Here is a 19,815-nt window from a genome sequence, read left to right on the forward strand (position 1 = left end):
ACCCTCTAAACTTTTCTCTATGTTTACTATGATGTCCGAACGATAATAATGTGAGGACGTCCGAATGAAAGAATAACTATATATATATAGAATACAGAGTCAGAAAATCCAGTCACAATATTCTTATTTTGATTGTCTTGGGTTCACTTCTCTACCTGCTCTACGATTGTGACCCGTGTAAATTATAAGAGAATAATCAACAGATAAACTTGAGAATGACTGCAACAGTTGATGAGTTGGACTGTGACTTGTTTTTGCTTAATACACAATGATAATTAATTAATTAATGTAAGATTAATCAGTCAGATTTAGCATCTCCAGAGTTGTGGCTGCAAAGGATTTGGACTTTTGAGATTACCCAACCTACCTTGTCCCAAAAGACAGAAAATCAGGAAAAGAAAAAAGGGTTACGTGCCAATTGGGAGCTGTGGGTGGGCTTGCTTGAAAAACAAGAAAGTAAAAAAGAGAAGGAAAGAAAAGAGACGGAAGAAAGTAGGAAATTTGGTAGAGGAAGCCAGTTGGGATTGCATTGGGAGTGAATTGCGTATTTGTTTGTTTAGTGAAGGGAAGGGACAGAAAAGCAGGGATTGGGGTAGCGCGATTTTGACCGATGAAGAATTTTGTCGGCTGTCCTTTCTTTCACTATTGGCTCAAGCTTTGGGCGCCCATGTGATCATTCTCTTTCAACTCCCCAAATTACCCCCACTACTATACTTGTTGCTTTTCTTAGATCAAATCATTTTTATCACAAAACGTTTCCTGAGTTTGCAAAACTACTAGTAGGTTGATAAATTTGATTGTGAATCAACCAATATATCTACCAATAAGTGGAGGGTCGGAAATGCTAAGATCAGGCCAACGTCACTCAAATTGGTTTTTCCTGTTAATGAGGATTACAAAATTAGTAAGTTTACAAGGATTCTCTATAATAATTGCAATAAGAAAAAAACCTATCCACAAAGAATTTAAGGCGCACAACATTTCATTTCAATTTTCATTCACACTTGTCAACTTTTTAAATTGCGGATGAGTTCTTAATTCGCACTACATTATTGCTTTCTTGCTTGTTAGTTCAACGGCTCGTTTAATGTCGATCTGTTAAAGAAAACGACATGTTATACTTTTATATTTTTGTAAGGGTATTAACGTCTTTCAATAAATTAACAAATCTCGGTGAATCATCTAGGGGATGTTGGTAAATGGGAATTGATCTTGTCAAGGAAGCACCTTCATCTGACTTAAGTTAACGCAAACTCAAACGGTGTCGTTTTCTCCTGACGACCTGTATCCGATCGTTCATGGCTTGACAAGTATCATTTCAGCCACGGAGTTTTAAGAGGTTCCCTCTGGCTTTTTGCACAGCTGAACCACACAGTGAGAAACAAACAAAGAAAACCTCCAAAAATGAAAAACTAAAAACATAAACTTTATTAAAAAAAATAAATAAATGGTTTTCTGCTAAGCTCAATAAATAAGGTTTGGTAGGGTGTATTTTCTTGTTAGAAGGGAATGTGTAGTTAGTGTGTGCGGTGTAGCTCCCCGAGAGAGAGAGAGAGAGAGAGAGAGAGAGAGAGAGGGAGACTTTCACCTTGTAGAGAGAGAAAGTGGCTGCTCTGAATATTTTTTGGGTATATAATATCTCACTCACTTCCCATTTTATTATATTTACAGTCACACCTCTTGTACCGCCTCTTAACTGTGTTTACAGACTCTGATTTGGTTCAACTAAGCACCTGGATTTGCCTGACTCTCTTTCTCTACCCATTTTGCGTGAACAGCTTTTGGGTGTGGGGTATATGGATTTTTGACTTTAGAGAGAGCTTCCCCTGCTTTCATATTTGGCTTTTGCTTTACTTCAGCGGTTAGTTAAAAGGTGCTTTTTATATGTGCTTATATTTTTCTGAATATTTTCTTGTGCAATTAGTTGTGCTCGCTTTGTGAAGCTTCCGGTTACACTATCATTTTGTTTTTAGTTTCTTATTCGCACAGTTCCCATCTCTATTATTTGGTAGTTTAGTGGGTATACATGTGAGTGGTTCAATCCTTTCGGTCATCACACTGTTGACTGTTTTTCCTGCTTTCAGCTCATTTTAGTGGGTTTTTGCTAGATTTGGGATCTGGGTTTTGCGTAGATTTGAGCTTTATAGTTGTTTCTGGTGTTTTTTAGTGAGAGAAAGCAAGCTCTAGAGGAATCATGGCAGGTGGAGGAGGAGGAGGAGGCGGTGGAGCTCCAAAAGTAGATGAGCCACAGCCACACCCACCAAAAGAACAGCTACCCAACATTTCTTACTGCATTACAAGTCCACCTCCATGGCGTGAGTACCTCTAATCCACATTCAATGATTGTTTTTCTTCTTTTCCTAATTTGGATTCTGAGCTCTTGTTCCCTTATTTAACGATAGTGTAAGAGTATTCATGGTGGATCATGGTTTCTAACTGTGATTCTTATGGATCTTTTTGGCATATCTCAGGCAGGTTGTATATAATTTTCTTCTTTAATTTATTTTATTTTGGATACGAGATTCATGTATTGAATTGTTGAAAGTAGCTTTTCTTTAGTTATCTCTTTTTCTTTGGTAGATACCGCTTTTCAGAAAGGAAATGAAAAGTTGAAATGCTATCCTTCTTTTGTTTTTCTTTAATAGAAAAAAACATACTGTTTTTCTTCTTCACCTTCTTTTCGTTTTTTCTTTTTTGATTGCCTTTCTGGGGGGATTTATTTGAATCTTTTTATATATATTCTGTTAATTGCTTGGTTATCTATTCTTTGCCTGTGCAGCTGTACTGATTAAGTTTTGTACTATTTTCGTAACCTGCCATCTTGTTTTGCATTAGGCGTAACCTAAGCTATGTGCCCAACTCTAATTTGGTGGGAACCCATTTGACTTTTGTTTATTGGGCACCTGTAAAATTCTCTTATGGCTCTGGTTTCTCGTTACTCTTTGTCCCTTTGGCAAAGCTTTTCTGTCACTCTTTGGTAATGGTGCTCTAAGTTCTGCTTTACCGTCTTCTGTTTAGGAAATTTAAATTGAATATGTGTGGCATTGCAGATATTGGGTAGTTTTGATTTTTACTGTAGTTGAGCTTCATTACTCTTAACTCATGTCGTTACTTCATTAGCTAGTCATGAATAATTGAACAGTGATATAACAAAATCGTGGGCCATTACTGGTGCAGCTGATGCCATTCTCCTTGGTTTTCAACATTACATTGTCATGCTTGGAACCTCAGTTCTCATTCCCAGTGCTCTTGTTCCCCAGATGGGAGGAGGAAATGTAAGACCTGAAGAACTTATTGCTTAAATTCTAATTGACGTCAACCAAATAGTGTTTTTCTTCAAATTTGACCACCTGATATATGTATGTCTCTTACTACTGTTATAGGAGGAGAAGGCCAAGGTGATCCAGACCCTACTCTTTGTTGCTGGTTTGAACACATTGCAACAGACATTGTTTGGGACTAGACTACCAGCAGTGATTGGCGGGTCGTATACGTTTGTCCCTACTACAATTTCAATCATATTAGCTGGCCGATTCAGTGATAGTGACGACCCTATAGATGTTTGTTCTGAAACCCATCCTGTTTTTACTTGGTAGTCATTTTATAAAACTTAGTTGTTTGTCATTTGGTGCCCAACATATGATACATCAGGTAACAGTAGTTGTTTTTCATTATCTGTCATATGAACTTGCTGAAGAGCATCCACTGATGCTGAAGCACTAATTACTAGATTTTTCTTACAGTAATTGATTTCTGATATTAAGAGGGAAGACAAGTATCCTGCGTTCAATTACTCGATAATTCTCATTCTCATCTGCACAGACTTGGCTGTAGGCTTGTAGCTTATGACTATGTTTTGATTTCCTTCATTTCAGAAATTTAAGAGGACTATGCGGGCAATACAGGGTTCTCTTATTGTTGCTTCAACTCTTCAGATAGTCTTAGGCTTCAGTGGCCTTTGGCGTAATGTTGCAAGGTTGGTTCTAAATAACAGAAAGTCAAATTTGGTGGTTAGAAAGATTAGTCTAGAACTTGTCAGATTTGTACTGAAACATTTCAGTTTTCTCCATTAAAGTCTGTGCAAAGCAAAACAAAACAAGAAAAGAAAACTCAATACTTCACTAGGATTATTTTCTTGTTAAGCTTAAAAATTCATGGTGGTTAAAACTTTTCAGTTTTATTTTTTTCTTTCAGGTTTTTAAGCCCACTTTCAGTTGTTCCCTTGGTAGGTCTAGTAGGTTTTGGACTCTACGAGTTAGGTTTTCCAGTGGTAAGTGTTCTTCTTAGATGTGTATGTATGCGCATATATACGGTGAATAACGTTCTCACGGTTATTTCTTGATGCTTTTCCTGGATATTTAGCTTGCCAAATGTGTAGAGATTGGACTGCCAGAGCTTGTCATTTTAGTATTTGTTTCTCAGGTAATGGTCCTTAAATGTGTGATATGTTTAAATCCTTGTCAAATGTCTTGCCTTTGTGCCTTTTATCATTTTACCCTTGTGGAAAAATTATTCTTGTAACGCTAATATTGTTTTTGCAATGATTGTGATGCAGTATATGCCCCACATAATTCACAGAGGAAAACCCATATTTGACCGTTTTGCTGTCATATTTTCTATTGTGATTGTATGGATTTATGCTCACCTACTCACTGTTGGTGGAGCATATGATGATGCATCCCCAAAAACACAGGCAAGCTGCCGAACTGATCGTGCTGGACTTATAGATGCTGCTCCATGGTTAGTATTAAATGTGTCCTTAATATAGTTTTAACACTTTTATTGTTGTAATTCTTCCTTTTCTCACCATTGTATAGAACTCTAAAGCAAAATCTTTGGTGGACATGGAATTATTAAACTGAAATTTCCTTTTGTTATTCTTTTTAAAATAGGCTCCCAAACCATGCTAGGAAGTTTAGACATACTATGAAATTTCCATCCTTTATTACCTTCATTAAAATGTAAATATTTATTCATCATCATGGCTTATGTTCTGGATTGGTACCAAATATTTGTTGGAAATGAATCCTTATTGGAACTTGGGTTTGCAGGATTAGAGTTCCATACCCCTTTCAATGGGGAGCACCTTCATTTGATGCTGGTGAAGCCTTTGCTATGATGGCGGCATCTTTTGTTGCTCTTATTGAGGTTTGTTCTCTTTACTTTTCATTCTCTTAAATTGGTAATAATTGATAAGTCAAAATTCAAAATCATTATTGCTTTTGTTTCCAACACTACCCGTTCATTTTGTTTTGACCCCTTAAAGGTTGCCTATTTCTCACATATTTGTAATGATAAAACAGTCCACTGGTGCTTTCATTGCTGTATCAAGGTATGCTAGTGCAACTCCAGTGCCACCTGCTATTTTGAGTCGTGGAGTTGGTTGGCAGGTACAAAAGCTTCTCTCTTTCCAACGTAGACTTTGCTTCGGCATGAACTTCTCTGATTTCCACTTGAACTTCTTGATTTTGCTTCCAAACCTGAACATGTCATCAATCTATCAATGCTTTCCTTCTGTTATTTTTATTATTATTTTGTATTTGATGGGGATGGTTCCTTAACAACTTGTTTAGCTGGCTTTTCTGTAAGATTGGTTCTTATGAGCAATAGAAAATGCAGTTGTATTTTCATTGTCTGCATATGGAACAGTTGTGCATGTTGAATTTTGGCAAAGATCATGCTCTACCAAAACACTCCTGCACTCCTTTGTGGGAGCACGAATAGCGCTCCCCTTTTCCAATTGTAAATTAACTGTATAATTTCTACTCTCAGGGAGTTGGCATTCTGATTTCGGGCTTGTTTGGAACTGTGACTGGATCCTCAGTATCTGTGTAAGACTGTTAATAGGGAACGTTTATGCTGTTTAAACATCGTACTTCTATTAAGTGGAAAACAGAGTTTCTACCTTGTTCTAAGACTTCCCTTTGTCTCTGAGCAGAGAGAATGCTGGTCTTTTGGCCTTGACACGTGTTGGTAGTCGAAGGGTTGTGCAAATATCTGCTGGGTTCATGATATTTTTCTCCATTCTGGGTAAGTTGTTAACTTATGAGATATTCTCAATTCAATGTACATTATAATTATTGTTATGCTTGCGCAATTGTTAGCGACTGTTTTGTTATTATTACTCATCATTTCATCATTGGACAGGCAAATTTGGAGCGGTCTTCGCATCAATCCCAGGGCCCATCATTGCTGCTTTGTATTGTCTTTTCTTTGCTTATGTTGGTATGTGCATCTCATTCATCATGTTAACAAGCAGACATGTGGGCGGCTGATTCACTTTGTTATCAGATTTGTTATATGATATATTCCATTTCATCATGCATCCACAGGTGCTGGAGGCCTTAGCTTTCTTCAGTTCTGCAACCTGAACAGCTTCCGAACAAAGTTCATATTAGGCTTCTCTATCTTCATGGGACTGTCTGTGCCACAGTACTTCAATGAATACACAGCTATCAAAGGTTACGGTCCAGTCCACTCAGGAGGAAGATGGGTATGCACCAAACATCAAACCCGGTGTTGCTTTTATTGAATCATGTAATGCTTGGTTATAATCTTCACTGACATACATACATGTTCATCTGTATTTGGCAGTTCAACGATATGATCAATGTCCCTCTACAGTCAGAAGCTTTTGTGGCAGGATGTGTGGCATATTTCCTGGACAACACACTGCACCGAAAAGATAGTTCAGTTAGGAAAGACAGGGGTAAGCATTGGTGGGACAAGTTCCGGTCTTTCAAGGGCGATTCGAGGAGCGAGGAGTTTTATTCTCTGCCATTCAATCTAAACAAGTATTTTCCATCTGTATGAAGCTCTTGGTATTGAGTTTTAAGCTTATGGTGTAATGATCCATCCATCCCAAGTTTTCAATAACTCATCTTTTTCTCACGCTTAGCGAATATATAATATAATCTTTTCCTAAATAGGATGCGGTTGTAGTACATTTATTTCATTATATTCCTTGCTGTAAATCCAACTGGGGATGTGAATTAAAGTTAGCATTGAAGCAGTTTGTGTGCCCTCAAATTTCATTTTATTTTTTAAATTCCTTCTGTTTTTATATGCTTGCTTTATTAGTCTCATTTTAGCTAGAAATTTGACTCTGTCCGTCCACATTATTTACTATGTTACGTAACGTAACCAAATAAAATTCTTGTGGACCAAATCATTTCCTATTGTGACATCATAGCCCAACTACTGGTATTACAAAATATTTCCACGTTAGTTCGTTTTGACTTGGGCAAAATATCCGTTAAGTGCCAGTGACTGATTCACAACTTGAGTCAGCAAATTCCAAGAAAATTCAAAGGCTTGTATTGCATGGGTTGGACCTTTCATAAAGCGACTGATATTGGGCACAACTCATAAAAAGTAGTTTACTTTTCTAGATGAGCCCTTGGGTTAAGGAAAAAATGGTATTGTTTGGAAGACTATTATGTTCAAAGTCTTTTATTTATTTATTTAATACAAACGATATTGGAGAATGAGACTGTTCTACAACTGCCGGATATTGGAGAATGAGACTTTTCTACAACTGCCGGGTATCATGGGTTTGAAACATGTACCAAAGTGCTACTGTTATTTCAACTTGAGATCATTTGTCTGTAAGTCAATACCGTTTTCCAATTGGACTAGATTCCCATTGGCAAATCTTGTGTAATTTTTATCTACAAACCTATGGAATATCACTTTATGGTCCATCCCCGAAGTTGAAGTATTTGGAAGGATTTTGAGATCCATGTCACAAATATCGTTATTGAGTTATTGGTGAGACCCACTATTGTGTGGTTGATCCACAATTTCTTTAAGAGCCCAATTAGGGCAGACCCATTTGAAAATTTGTTCAATCATTCAGCAGCTTATAGCAAAACGTATCTGTTCATTTGGAGATTCTTTGATTCTAAAACTACCAGCTTGTACCACATGTCCCTTATTATTCATTGAAAATTTATTCTCACTATCGAACAACTTCCTCAAGCATGACAAATTATTTGAAAATTATTCAAATTCTCAATTTTTTTTTATAAATACATTGAATACATAACGTGACAGAATTTAATCCATTCAAATATAAAGTATGTTGTAAATATTACGAACAGGTAATAGATTGACGCATTATTTAGCGAGTCAATTTAGTCAATTTAGCATTATTGTGTCCAATGTGATGGTGAAATTTGATAAAGTAGACAACCATAATTCCATTTGATAATTTGAGTGTGGGAACCATCCCACTCTCCAATCCTTTAGGTACGGAAGAAAGAGGAGATGTGTCTTACTCGAAGACACATTTCACCCCTATTCTAGCACTTACGTTTAACAAATAATTAAAATAAAATAAACAAGAGCAAACTACTTAAAAAATACAGGTGGATGATTTTATTAGATATCTTCTTCGGCTTTTGGTCACAGATTAGGGTACATGAGGTGGAAGAAAACAAAAACCAGCCCATGAATCAAATCCCCCCCAACATCCTATTTGCTGTTTGGTGTGGAAGACTTGCAGATACACCGTTTTATTGCTAATGAAATGAGAATGCATGGGGCCCTATGAAAGAAACAAAAACCTACCTCCATCTGAGTACCCAAAAAAAATTCCCAGAAATTCTGATTTCCTGCTGTTTGGTGGAGGTCTGATTAGGACCTACAAATATTACTGTTACGTTCATTATCCACCCACTTCAATTCATGAAAAGGAGGAGGAGTAGGATTCCATCCATTTGTTTTTTGTTTTTTTGTTTTTTTTTGTTTTGGGTACATGAATAAAATGCACAAAGAATTGAAAGAGTATGATAGATTTGGGCATGGCCATGTATTTCTTTATGGCTGTAGATAAGTCAGAAAGGGTCATATTCTTTCAATTAATGTTACATGGTTCTGGTCCCCAAATTTTAATTAGGTTTTTGGGTAACCCCGATTTGTTGGATGGATTCTATTATGATTTACATTTTTAGTAGGCCTACGTGTTGCTTTGAAGAAGGTGAGAGGTCAAATTGCCTTAGATGCGAAGTAAATGTTTAACTATCTTTTTTTAGGACATTTTTTATTGAGAGAAAGGTGATAGTATATTAAACTCACACACACTACACGGATGTTAGGATTCGAAGCTAAAACATTGCCTAAGTGAATAATTACTTCAAACTACTACACAAATGAGTCCTATGCAATGTTCTACTATCTAGAATATAAGAACCGATCATCTTGACGACACTTCTTTTTCAATAGTATAAAGAGTAAAGCTTGGGAGAAAAAAACACTGAGATTAGCAAATCAATAAGATATTAATGAGATTGGAAGATCTAGCTACAAGAGTCAAAGTTGCATGATCGTGAATGATTACTGTGGTTCCCCTTCAATTGGACCTAAAATAATGTGGCTTTTCCCATGTAGATGTCCAAGTTTTAATGAATTGCTCGCTCGATTTGCTGGCTTTCACCACTAAACTTATGCTTGTTAATTGCAATCAGAGTAAACTCTTCTTGTCTTCTTGACGACACATGTGTAGTATTTCAAGATTTTGAAGTGTACAATTTGCCACGTGATATCATCTTGATCTCACATGAGATGGCCAAGCATGTGGGAGATATTCTAAACAAACATGTAAAATAAGAAAGTGTAAGAGTAACTTACATCAACAAAATAATTATATATTTTGGACTTGAAGATGTGTAAAAAATCTAGTATTTTTCAGAACCAAATCAATAGTCGAAATATATGAAATTTATAACTTTAGTAATAGAACAGTTATCTCTATAGTGACGACCATAATTTCGTTTTTCTTCTGCTTTACAAATTGATTTTGTGTATGGTTTGTGAAAATATTTTGGTATTAAGATAATATTTTTTTTGGAGATATGAGGGACATATCAATTGGTAATTTCGAAGACAGAAAATCTGATAAGAGTAGCGGCTCCACTACTTTGATTTGATCTAGTCGTATCACTTTTGTTTGCTCCTCATTCCAACAACCGAGCATGGAAACCTTAGAGTGGCCCCCTACCCAATTGCAATGATCTGCAATAGGTCAAGCATGGAATGATATTTGAACACAATAATTTCCCATTACCACTCATATTCATCATACACTATAGTCAGCCCTAAGTCCTAAAAGCTTCAAATAATGCACGTCACAATCGTATTACAAGGTAAAAGAAGCCGTCCTCTTAATTTTAATCATTCATGAATGAAAATAACTGAATCAAATCAATCACTAATAGTTATTTGCACCGCACAATGCCTACATTGATTAGGTTTTCAGTTTGATGTTTAAATTGGACCAAATCGGACCGTGACCGCCCTTCCGGATGAGCATGAGATTTGTTTTATAATGTAAAGAAAAATGGAGGTTGCTTTGGTTGGCCGCCATGGAAAGAATTAAAAAGGGAAGAAACGGAAAGCAAAAAACCCAGTGGTTCGGCTATCACTTTTTGAAGGCCCTTTTGCAAAACGCTAGAACGTAACGTAAATCAGAGAATGACCGAAGCTAAGATTGATTGCTCACATGCGACACGTACTTACATAACGTGTTCAAAAGCTGAGGCCTTCGAAACTGTACAAATAGCATAGGGCCCACCTCAAACAAAACGCACAGCTTCGTTGCGTTTTCCTCTCTTTGTGTTTTTCCGTAACCCCAAAAACTGAAAACGAAAACGAAAACGAAAACAATTCTTCTCACGCGTTCTCGCTCCGGTCTTGTTTGGTGGGCAATGCGAGGGGACAATGGAGGAGAGAGAGATGTATCATATATTGGATGCATATATGCTCTCTTCGTCTTTTTCATTTGTGGTCCTTTGTCTAGAACAGAATGTATTATATATTTATATGGGGCCATGCCGTATAGCTTTTCAATTTGTCAATAAGTTATGAAATTGAAAAGTCGCAATTTTGGTTGGTCTTAGTTGGTTGTTTTGTGGTGCCAGCCACACGTGCATTTAATTAATTAAAATTCTACCATATTTTCTGATTATTTCACGTGGAGGTGATCAGGCAGAAAAATTTACTTGTAACGGAATAACATTGTTTTGTTATCTTCGATTAATAATATAATGACACGTGAAAAAGTTATCTTACATGTAATTGGCCAGAAATAACAGAAAGTGTTATACCGTTGTATTGAAAGTTTTTCTCAAAAGAAGGGGGGTACAAAGACTAAGTTTTTATGCAAATTTAAAGAGATATAATATGTGCTATTTAATGTTGATGTGGTGACGTGGTACCAACGTATAGTCGTCTTACATAAATTAAAGTTTAACTCGCAAATGTTAGACGACTTGTCGCAAATGTAACGCATCTAATTAAGAAATGAGTTAACAACAACCCGCATGTTATCCAACCACGAGGACCCCCTAAACTCTCTCTGTCCAGCCAACCAATCACTCCTCGACACATCATGAAGCATTGGATAATCATAAGCACAGTTTTCCCACAAAATTACCAAGATACCCCTCCTCAGGCTTGATTATTCTTTTGAACCATAATTACCGAAGTACTAGAAGCCTGCACAGAGAGAGAGAGAGAGAGAGAGAGAGATATGGACAAGTAAAGGATGAGAAGTGGGGATATTGGTGGTTATAAAGAGCTTGTTGCATAGCTCAAACCACCTCCTCTTCCCCTACCTTACTCCCTCTCCTGCCATTTCTTCAGCTTTCATTGTCTGTCTCTGTGTTAGAGAGAGAAGAAAGAGAGAGAGAGGGTGATAATGGGAAATTGTCAAGCAATTGATGCAGCAACTTTGGTTATACAACATCCAAGTGGGAAAGAAGAGAAATTTTATTGGTCTGTGAGTGCAAGTGAGATCATGAAGACTAATCCTGGCCACTATGTTGCTCTGCTCATCTCCACCACCTTGTGCCCCTCCAATCCCAACAGCAATGGCGATAAAAAAGACAAGAATTTGAACCAGAAAGACAACAACAACAACGGCACTTCAGTTCGCTTGACACGCATAAAGCTTCTCAGGCCAACTGATACTCTTGTTCTTGGCCAAGTTTACAGGCTCATCACCACTCAAGGTTTCAACTTCTCTCTCTCTCTCTCTCTCTCTCTCTCTCTCTCTCTCTCTCTCTCTCTCTCTCTTTGTTTTTTATTTATTTATCATTTTTCCATTTTAGTTGTGGGTTCAAATTGTTTATCTTGGATTTTGGTTTCTGGGTTTTTGTTTTCAGAGGTGATGAAGGGTTTGTGGGCAAAGAAGCAAGCAAAGGTGAAGAGAAGCCACTCAAACCAGGTGGAAGCAGAGCAGCCACAGGAGAGGGTGAGAGAGAAGCCAGTACTGACAGCAGCCAGAAGATCTGAGGCTTCTGAGCTGGAGAAGGACAACCAGGTAATTAAATTTTCATTTAACTACATTATCTCATCTGATAAATTAATTTGATTCACATCTCTATATCAGCCTGTCACATTTAGAGTAGATTCTTTCTTCAAATTGCATACATGGTTTTGAAGTTACTGGGTTCCCTGAATTCCCCAAGCCAAACCAACCTTTGCTTCTGTTCTTCTGCTAAAAGTGGTCAATCAAATTTTCTTGATAATTAATTAATTTTTTTAAATTTATTTAAAGTGAAAGCATTATGATTAATATTTCAGACAAGAACATATTAAAAGAAGATTCTTTTCATTTGTTAATTAGCAGAAAATCAGGGAAAGAGCATTGAGTTTCCTTCTGTAACGGCCTAAATCATTAAGTAGATGAATAAATAAATAAACAAAATGCTTGGAACTCGTTTCAGTAATGGGCTAAATGAATAAACAAATAATTGAATGAACCCAATGAATAAATAAAAAAAAGAGTGAATTAATTGTTCTGTTCAATGCTTTTTCTTTCTCATTAATGGAAAGTTGAAAAAACCACTCAAAATAATCATCTCAAATATTTGACCAGGTGGCTAAACATGAGAGAGGGCACGGGCCAAGAACAGCAGCAACATCATCAACTCATCAGTCTGCCAGTACTGCCAGGTCAAGAACATGGCAGCCCTCATTACACAGCATCTCAGAGGCCACAGGCTGATATCCCATGTTTCCTAATCTTCCCACATGATGCGTAAGCAACAGTGGAGCAATATGGATCAATTGGTGCTCCATCTGCAGAAGATCAAAGCCCTCCTCCTGCATGACTTGTTAAAAAGTACTTTTGAGTTGAAACTTCAATAGGGTTCATTTAAGGGGGCAGGTAGAAAACTAAATGAGCATAGACTTTCTCTTTTACTTTTTCTTGAGGTGGAGATCTGAGTAAGTTGTGTATAGAATAGAAAAGGGTGAAATCTCTAGAATCAATGTAATGAAGAGCTCTTGTTTAATGGAAGTTCTAGTTCAAGAAGAAAACATCTGTTTCTGAACTTGAAAAAACTAGGAAAAATTAATTTTGTGACAGCAAAAAGTGCAAGTTTATCTTGCATGCACACAACACGGCACAATCATCATAGTCAAGCAGCAGGGCCAGGCATATTGTAATTATATATCTATGGCCCTTATGCCTCATAATTATACTCAAATAAGATTAACAAATTAAGGTTTTAACGCATGTGCTCCCTATTCTGTATTCGAGTTCAAATTTTCCTCTCCGTAAAGTAGTTTTTACCGGGGACAAATATATCAACATCCAACTGCAAAAGGTATTCTCAAGCAACACTAGTTGAGCTATAAAAGGTTCCAAAGTTAACTTTAATCATCAAGCCTGTACTTTTTGACATTGAGAGTTGAGACAAGCCATCAAAAAATGGACATCTTCAAGCGCACAGGTAAAAACGGAAACTTCCCGAACAACAGCATCATTATTGATTGCTCTCGTCTTTTTTTCACTCGTTGTACAGAGCAAGACAGACCAAAGATGACAAAGCAAAAAAGACGGTTTTTCCTTTCCGTTTTCTCTTCTTCTCCTTCTTCTTTCTTTGTTAACTTTATATATAAAACCATATTCACTAGGAGGAATATTGCTCCACTTCGTATTCATGGGAAAGCTTTTTAAGTAGGACAATTGATAACAGCTCACATGAGGCTACTTTTGCTTAGGCATGCAACTCACTCTGTTGATTATGCATTTTGGGGTCCTCAGATTCCATGAAATCAATAAAATCCCACTTTCGATGTGGGGCTGACATGGCATCATGCGTTTTCCATTGTTCAACAAACTCATACAAGAATCACATAAAATTTGTCTACATTTTGCCTTTTGAAAACCCACTAATATATATCATATTACTGAGTTGCTTATCCATGGCTTGTCCCTTTTGATAGCATTACCTTACTTCTCACAATCCATTAATCTGGATCCAATTTCTTGATCAGAAAGTGACTTGATCTAAATTATTTTCTCAAAATGGTAGCAGAGATTCTTCTTTATATGTAAGAGTGAGAGATAATCATCATTCAGCCTGGTTTGCTTCTAACGGAAGTATGGAAGAACTAGACTAGCCAAAATCATTGTAGGAACATATTCCCTCTTTAAAAGCGTGACAACAAGAACAATCTTTGACTAGTCTCCACCATAACTTTGACAAAAATTGGCCTTTGAAGCTGAATGACAATCATCGCATCGTTGAGTGTGAATTTCATCGGCGAATTAAAGGCTTGCATAATAATTTAAAAGATTTTGAGCTTTTCTGCTCATTGCACTTGATTTTGGGTTGGATGCTCACGCTTCAATATAAATGTCCTTGAATTTTTCAGTACCTGGATGAAAATCTCAGGCTCAGCATTTGATATGCCAAGCAGCTGCTTGCTCTTTCTCTTCCTAACTAAAATCAAATGAAACTTGTAATCTTGTGTTAGAAACATAAAAGTAACTTGTTTTGGGAGAGAGGAAAGTCCATGACTGGAACAACAAAGGCCCAATATACACTTTGGAACTCAAACGCACCAAAAAGGCTCAATCCCACAATTGCCTACAACAATTTTTCACCAGTAGCCTACGAACAAGTTCTCCATACACGTGTGGACCAAATAAACACGATCTTTAGTTTTGACCCGGTAATATGTTGTCTTTTTTGAGATAATACATCAGATATATAATGAACTGGGGAGTGAGACGTCAACTGTGTTTGATAAAGACAGCTAACAATGAATTGTTAAGGCTTCGTTTGAGTGATTCAAGAAGAGCCATGTCATGGGAGGAATTCGTCAAATTTTGGCTGTTTGGAATTGAAGCAGCCAACCAGCACCTTCATGTAGAATACTAATGCATGGCCCCAAATGCCAGGGCCATCAACTTTTATTTTAATGATGAATATAACTAAGAAAACTACAGATGAGGAGACAGAAAGTTGGTTTTGTAGGCAAAGATGAATGATAAGAGGCAGACACTCATGTAGCCATATTATAAATGAAACCATATCAAAAATCAAATCTGAAAATCATAGGATATTTCAGCCTGTTGCTATTTTATTGGAAAAACTAGGCTTTAACTCGCTGTATAATATCGTATATTATCCATTCAAACTCACACTCAGAACTTAGCAACAATGCCCAAAACAAATTTTTGTACCGGCAACATATTACATAAATAGAAAAAGGGAACCCCAATAGCTCTTCTTGTATGCTATGACAGTTGCATCGGACTCTTGCTTAGAAACCCCACTGTGAGAGTGATCGAACTTAGCATGATCATTTCGATTTAACTACTAAGCCTCAGCGTTCTCAGTCACCCCTTGAACTTCTTCCTGTTTGCTAAGCTGGCTGAAGTTTCCTTTTTCCTTGAAGAGTTGGCTATGGTGATGCCTGCAGTAGAGACGATGCTCATGAGCTACGTAGTTTGATGGGCTGATCACACAGCCTCCATGGCTGCACCTGAAACAAGGCTTATGGTATGATGTGCCATCAACTGCCACCTGAAAAATGAAGCAATCAGATTATAGAATGCAGGATTTTAAAATGTCATGCCATTGATATATTCATAATTGCAGGTAAAAGTGATTGAAGTTGTCGGAAAACCATATCGAATCAAATCTGTGTTTGCATATAAACAAGACAGTTCCATACAAGCAGACTATAGTTGGCTAAATACGTTTTTAATAAGGTTAATATGATTCAATCCTGCAAAGCTCATTGATATGTTGAACAGAAATTTACCTTTTCAATGGGGTAAACTGTTTTCTTGCAAGCAACACACTTGTCTTGAGTCCCGGCAAATAAACTAGAAACTTTACTGTTGTTGACCTGTGTAAATTTTCTCACAATTGGGACAGTTAGCGTGATTATTATAAACTTCTAGAAACAAGATTAAATCCCACTACATAAATTCTATTTTCTCATTCAACCATATATAAATTGTAGGAATGAAGAAATAAAAAGGGAATCAGAAAAAGAAAGGCAAGTACCTGTTCTGATCTGTCTCTAACAGTTTTTGGTATACCTGAAGCACAACAATAGTAAAAAATGAATCCAACATTACAATTTAGCAAGAAGATAGGTAAATATGCCTTAAGACAAGTCATAGCAGCTTATAACCTTCAAAACTTTTATCCAAGCTTCCAGTCATCTTAAATAGCTGATCAAAGTGAGGCTTGCAATACAAAACACCCTCAAAAGAGGAATAATTACTAAGCTGCATAGACAGAAGTAAATAAGTATTAAATATAAGACATCTCATAAACATAATACCTAAACAATCAAGTACAACTAGAGAAACATAGTAAAACTTTTCTATCTTTTAAAGATTAAAGATTTACACACAATTAAATGTGGCAAGCAGGCCCCCGGTTTCTGAATTAGATACAAACTTCAAATGAAAAAGAATTGAACCCTTAATGGGTCCACCTGGGCTCAGAAACTCAATTTATTAGAACCTCTATCACCATCCAGGAACTTAGAAGACATAATGGATTCATGGTTGGCAATTTAGTGAGCACATTGTTACCAGCATTCAATTCTAAGGTGAACAAGGCAGTATAATTTATTCTCACACTGTAGAAAGCTTTTCCTTAGCTTGATACTCAATATATTCTGTGGATGGATTTTTGAACAAGTCCCTTCATTACAACCATGAAAAAGTGGTCCAGGTACAATTATGAACAAGCTTTTGATCAGAAATTTGAAGGTAACTGACAACTGGGGCGAATCACCAGTTTTGAACATATCCACAATTCAAAATCAATCTTACTTCTAAGAACAGAAAGCAGTTTCACATTACTACAAATTTTAATCATCAAGGAAAGCTCAACCGTACAAACATTCATGTTCCTTAAAACTCTACTTACGCAACATATTAGTAGGCATACTAAGATGCACCTAACCACCATTTATCATATCTTGATGACAAGCTGACAAAGTATATATCGATCACAATGTTTACGAATGAATCAATTAAAAGGAAATCCTTTCGAGAGCATTGTCAATGCAAATAAATTTTTGGATGTATCAAATGAAGAGAGAGCAACACAGTAATACAATTCCCAGTGGATCTACATGCCCACATCCGAAGATCAATGGCTTGAGCTCACTAACCCAGCTAGACAGCTAAGTAACCCCATGCTCAAATATCAAACAAGTTATAATTGTAAAAGAAGGAAATCTTAATCTTTCTTTTCTTTCATTTATACACATCCATCCATCATGATCATCCAAATCTTATAAGAAAAAGGAAACCATATAGAAATATCCATAATTGAGCACAAACAAAAATGATGTAAGAAAAGCATGGCACAGATATAAACATGACCAACAAAAAGAAGAAACAAAAGAGCATCAGAAACCATGAAATCAATGCAAAAGTGAGTGTCTTTATATCAGTAGGTGTGTTTTAGGAAAGAAAATTGAAGTCACCTTGAGGGTGCCCTTGCAGTGGTGGCATCTAAAGCATGCCTTGTGGTAGACTTTGTTGTCAGCAGTGAGCTGATCAACCAAGTAGACAGTCTTCTCACATGCTTTGCACTTCTGGGTTGTCCCTGCAAATGTTGCCATCCCACCCGATAATCTTCTCTTCCCCACCCTCAAAAATCTCTCTCAACAAGACACTAACTTTTCTCAGACCCACAAACCAAAATCCTTTCCTTTTCCTGATAAGAGAAGACTTTATCTCTCGCTCTCTCTCTTTGAATTTGAGTCCAAGGTTTACAGCTCAGACATACATACAGAAAAATTTGCAAATGGCTTGTGATGCTGATGGGTGTTATTTTTGAACTTTGGCCCAATCAAATTTCCTAGCTGTACAATAATGGGGGCCGTATGGTAATCTTTGTCTAAAGGTTATGATGGCTTCGGTTCCACCAAACCAAACTTCTATCAAAATGACCATTCTGTCCTCAGTTAGGGACACGTGTCCTTCCGTTGAGTGGCTTATGATTCTGAAACAGTGAAGCTATGATTGTTTAGACCAAGGTTTAGCACACAGATTCGAACATATCACGGTCCTTCTGTCGTAACTCTCGCGTCTAACTAATCTTTTTGGACACCACACAAATTTTTACATAACGTTAGCTAGCTACGAGTTAAGCCAATTTGTCAGGTCAGTTTGCTCATTTTTTTGCATTCAAAATTAATTTTCATTTTTTGGAAATTAAAGTAGTGAAAAAACACAAGTTGTGCTAGCAGGGTATAGCTCAATTGGTTGAGCTCTTTCACCTCCTTCTTCGTGTTCGAAACCTCCAAACACTTAATAAATATTGGTCTAAATCCCACTCCCCCAATAACTTGTACTAAAAAAAAATGATTTCTATTTAAATCTTAAAGTTAATGCTCCAAGAAGTCAAGTGATTGTACATAATATAATCACTTTCTAATTAAGTGGCATTTAATTATTTTTGAAGCGACAAGAAAAAGAAAAAAAACCACTGACCCAAAAGAAGAAAAAAGAAAAAAGGTGCACCTTTGTTGTGGTGTGGTCAGGCCATATATATGATAGTGGTGTATGATCCTCTTTTTTGAATTTTTTTTTGACATTATGTTATATCATAGGGGTCTGTGGGACAGATAATATGTTACATGCAGTGATGCATAGTTCAGATTTTCACTGCAAAAAGATAAATAATGCTCCCAATTTTAAAATGTAGCCTCAGCCCCACCTCTTTATGCCCTTTCCAATCATATCAAACACGCTGTATGGTTCTTGATGAAGGTTGGTGTGAGAAGTTTACAAATTCAAAATAAATATTTTTGGAAAAAACAGAGGAGAACAAAATTTTAATTTCTGACATCATGCACATTATTAGGCTTCCACAGATACGTTGGAGAGTTGTTATTTTTCAAAATTGAATGTAAAGATATAAAGAGCAACAAGTGCCAAAGATGTCATATTCTCAAATTTTCTTATCAAATATTCTTGTCTTATATTTTTCTTTTCTCAGTTATTTTCTTTATTATCTTCTTTCTGAAGACTTCAGCCGCTTCTAATTTGAAGTCACATGGAACCATCTGGAAACAGCACATCGTCTCGTCATCATCACTAGCCAATATATTTGTCCTCTGAGTGAGCCGCCACTAGCTAAAGTAAAAAACTTGGGTTGCAATTTGTAATTAAAATAAGAATAAAGTATGCTTTAATTTGAAAACGCCTTCCTAATCCTATAGTTTTGGAACTGTTGTGTCAAAACCGGCTTATAAAGGGAAAGGTGCTTGAGAGTTCTTGAATCATAACATTCCACCATTTTTCTTCATTTTGAGGCGGCGTTACTTATTTACTAGCATTCATTTCGGGGATAATATGTCTATGCATAATACCGACCACTCTGATATCATTTCATAAGAGACCATGGGTGGAGTGATCAGTTTCCTTTCTCCTTGGTACAGATGAAATGCTCAATGTTCTAGCCAGAATACCAAAAAATAGTAAGGTTACGGAACCTCCCAAACGCCGCCATCATCACCTCACTCATGGTAGTATAA

The 19,815-nt window shown here is 36.6% G+C and overlaps 3 protein-coding genes across 6 annotated transcripts; 2 read left to right on the forward strand and 1 right to left on the reverse strand.

Moving 5' to 3' along the window:
- The first annotated feature begins 1,388 nt into the window (after window positions 1–1,388).
- LOC117627172 (nucleobase-ascorbate transporter 6) lies at window positions 1,389–7,029 on the forward strand. 4 transcript variants are annotated; one of them, XM_034359108.1, is made up of 16 exons: window positions 1,389–1,628; window positions 1,779–1,873; window positions 2,168–2,315; window positions 3,178–3,275; window positions 3,384–3,560; window positions 3,876–3,976; window positions 4,195–4,270; window positions 4,363–4,422; window positions 4,556–4,740; window positions 5,052–5,148; window positions 5,304–5,390; window positions 5,773–5,831; window positions 5,939–6,030; window positions 6,148–6,225; window positions 6,333–6,493; window positions 6,595–7,029. In XM_034359108.1, exons 3-16 carry the CDS (start codon window positions 2,195–2,197, stop codon window positions 6,811–6,813), a joined length of 1,611 nt encoding a protein of 536 aa, XP_034214999.1. In that variant the 5' UTR covers window positions 1,389–1,628; window positions 1,779–1,873; window positions 2,168–2,194; the 3' UTR covers window positions 6,814–7,029. The 4 variants fall into 4 exon arrangements, with proteins under 4 accessions (XP_034214999.1, XP_034215000.1, XP_034214998.1 ...); XM_034359109.1 differs by having other exon boundaries at window positions 1,779–1,861; XM_034359107.1 differs by having other exon boundaries at window positions 1,389–1,873.
- A 4,458-nt stretch (window positions 7,030–11,487) lies between these two features.
- LOC117628811 lies at window positions 11,488–13,323 on the forward strand. Its single transcript, XM_034361340.1, has 3 exons — window positions 11,488–12,011; window positions 12,165–12,322; window positions 12,881–13,323. Exons 1-3 carry the CDS (start codon window positions 11,699–11,701, stop codon window positions 13,007–13,009), a joined length of 600 nt encoding a protein of 199 aa, XP_034217231.1. The 5' UTR covers window positions 11,488–11,698; the 3' UTR covers window positions 13,010–13,323.
- Window positions 13,324–15,316: 1,993 nt separating this feature from the next.
- LOC117628241 (LIM domain-containing protein WLIM1-like) lies at window positions 15,317–18,154 on the reverse strand. The gene is made up of 5 exons (XM_034360645.1): window positions 17,758–18,154; window positions 16,444–16,540; window positions 16,314–16,348; window positions 16,066–16,152; window positions 15,317–15,824 (listed from the first exon to the last, which is right to left on the reverse strand). Exons 1-5 carry the CDS (start codon window positions 17,893–17,895, stop codon window positions 15,618–15,620), a joined length of 564 nt encoding a protein of 187 aa, XP_034216536.1. The 5' UTR covers window positions 17,896–18,154; the 3' UTR covers window positions 15,317–15,617.
- Between the last annotated feature and the right edge of the window lie 1,661 nt (window positions 18,155–19,815).

The sequence above is a fragment of the Prunus dulcis genome, chromosome 5 (assembly GCF_902201215.1).
Source record: "Prunus dulcis chromosome 5, ALMONDv2, whole genome shotgun sequence".
NCBI lineage: Eukaryota > Viridiplantae > Streptophyta > Magnoliopsida > Rosales > Rosaceae > Prunus > Prunus dulcis.

Excerpts from the sequence above, each read along its gene's own strand:
- LOC117627172 (XM_034359107.1), top strand. The coding sequence starts at position 2,195 with ATGGCAGGTGGAGGAGGAGGAGGAGGCGGTGGAGCTCCAAAAGTAGAT. Across the intron at positions 3,561-3,875 it reads ATAGTGACGACCCTATAGAT|AAATTTAAGAGGACTATGCG; the intron begins GTTTGTTCTGAA and ends CCTTCATTTCAG. Across the intron at positions 5,832-5,938 it reads ACTGGATCCTCAGTATCTGT|AGAGAATGCTGGTCTTTTGG; the intron begins GTAAGACTGTTA and ends GTCTCTGAGCAG.
- LOC117628811 (XM_034361340.1), top strand. The coding sequence starts at position 11,699 with ATGGGAAATTGTCAAGCAATTGATGCAGCAACTTTGGTTATACAACAT. Across the intron at positions 12,012-12,164 it reads CAGGCTCATCACCACTCAAG|AGGTGATGAAGGGTTTGTGG; the intron begins GTTTCAACTTCT and ends TTTTGTTTTCAG. Across the intron at positions 12,323-12,880 it reads AGCTGGAGAAGGACAACCAG|GTGGCTAAACATGAGAGAGG; the intron begins GTAATTAAATTT and ends ATATTTGACCAG.
- LOC117628241 (XM_034360645.1), bottom strand. The coding sequence starts at position 17,895 with ATGGCAACATTTGCAGGGACAACCCAGAAGTGCAAAGCATGTGAGAAG. Across the intron at positions 16,153-16,313 it reads TTAGAGACAGATCAGAACAG|GTCAACAACAGTAAAGTTTC; the intron begins GTACTTGCCTTT and ends AAATTTACACAG. Across the intron at positions 15,825-16,065 it reads CAGTTTACCCCATTGAAAAG|GTGGCAGTTGATGGCACATC; the intron begins GTAAATTTCTGT and ends TTCATTTTTCAG.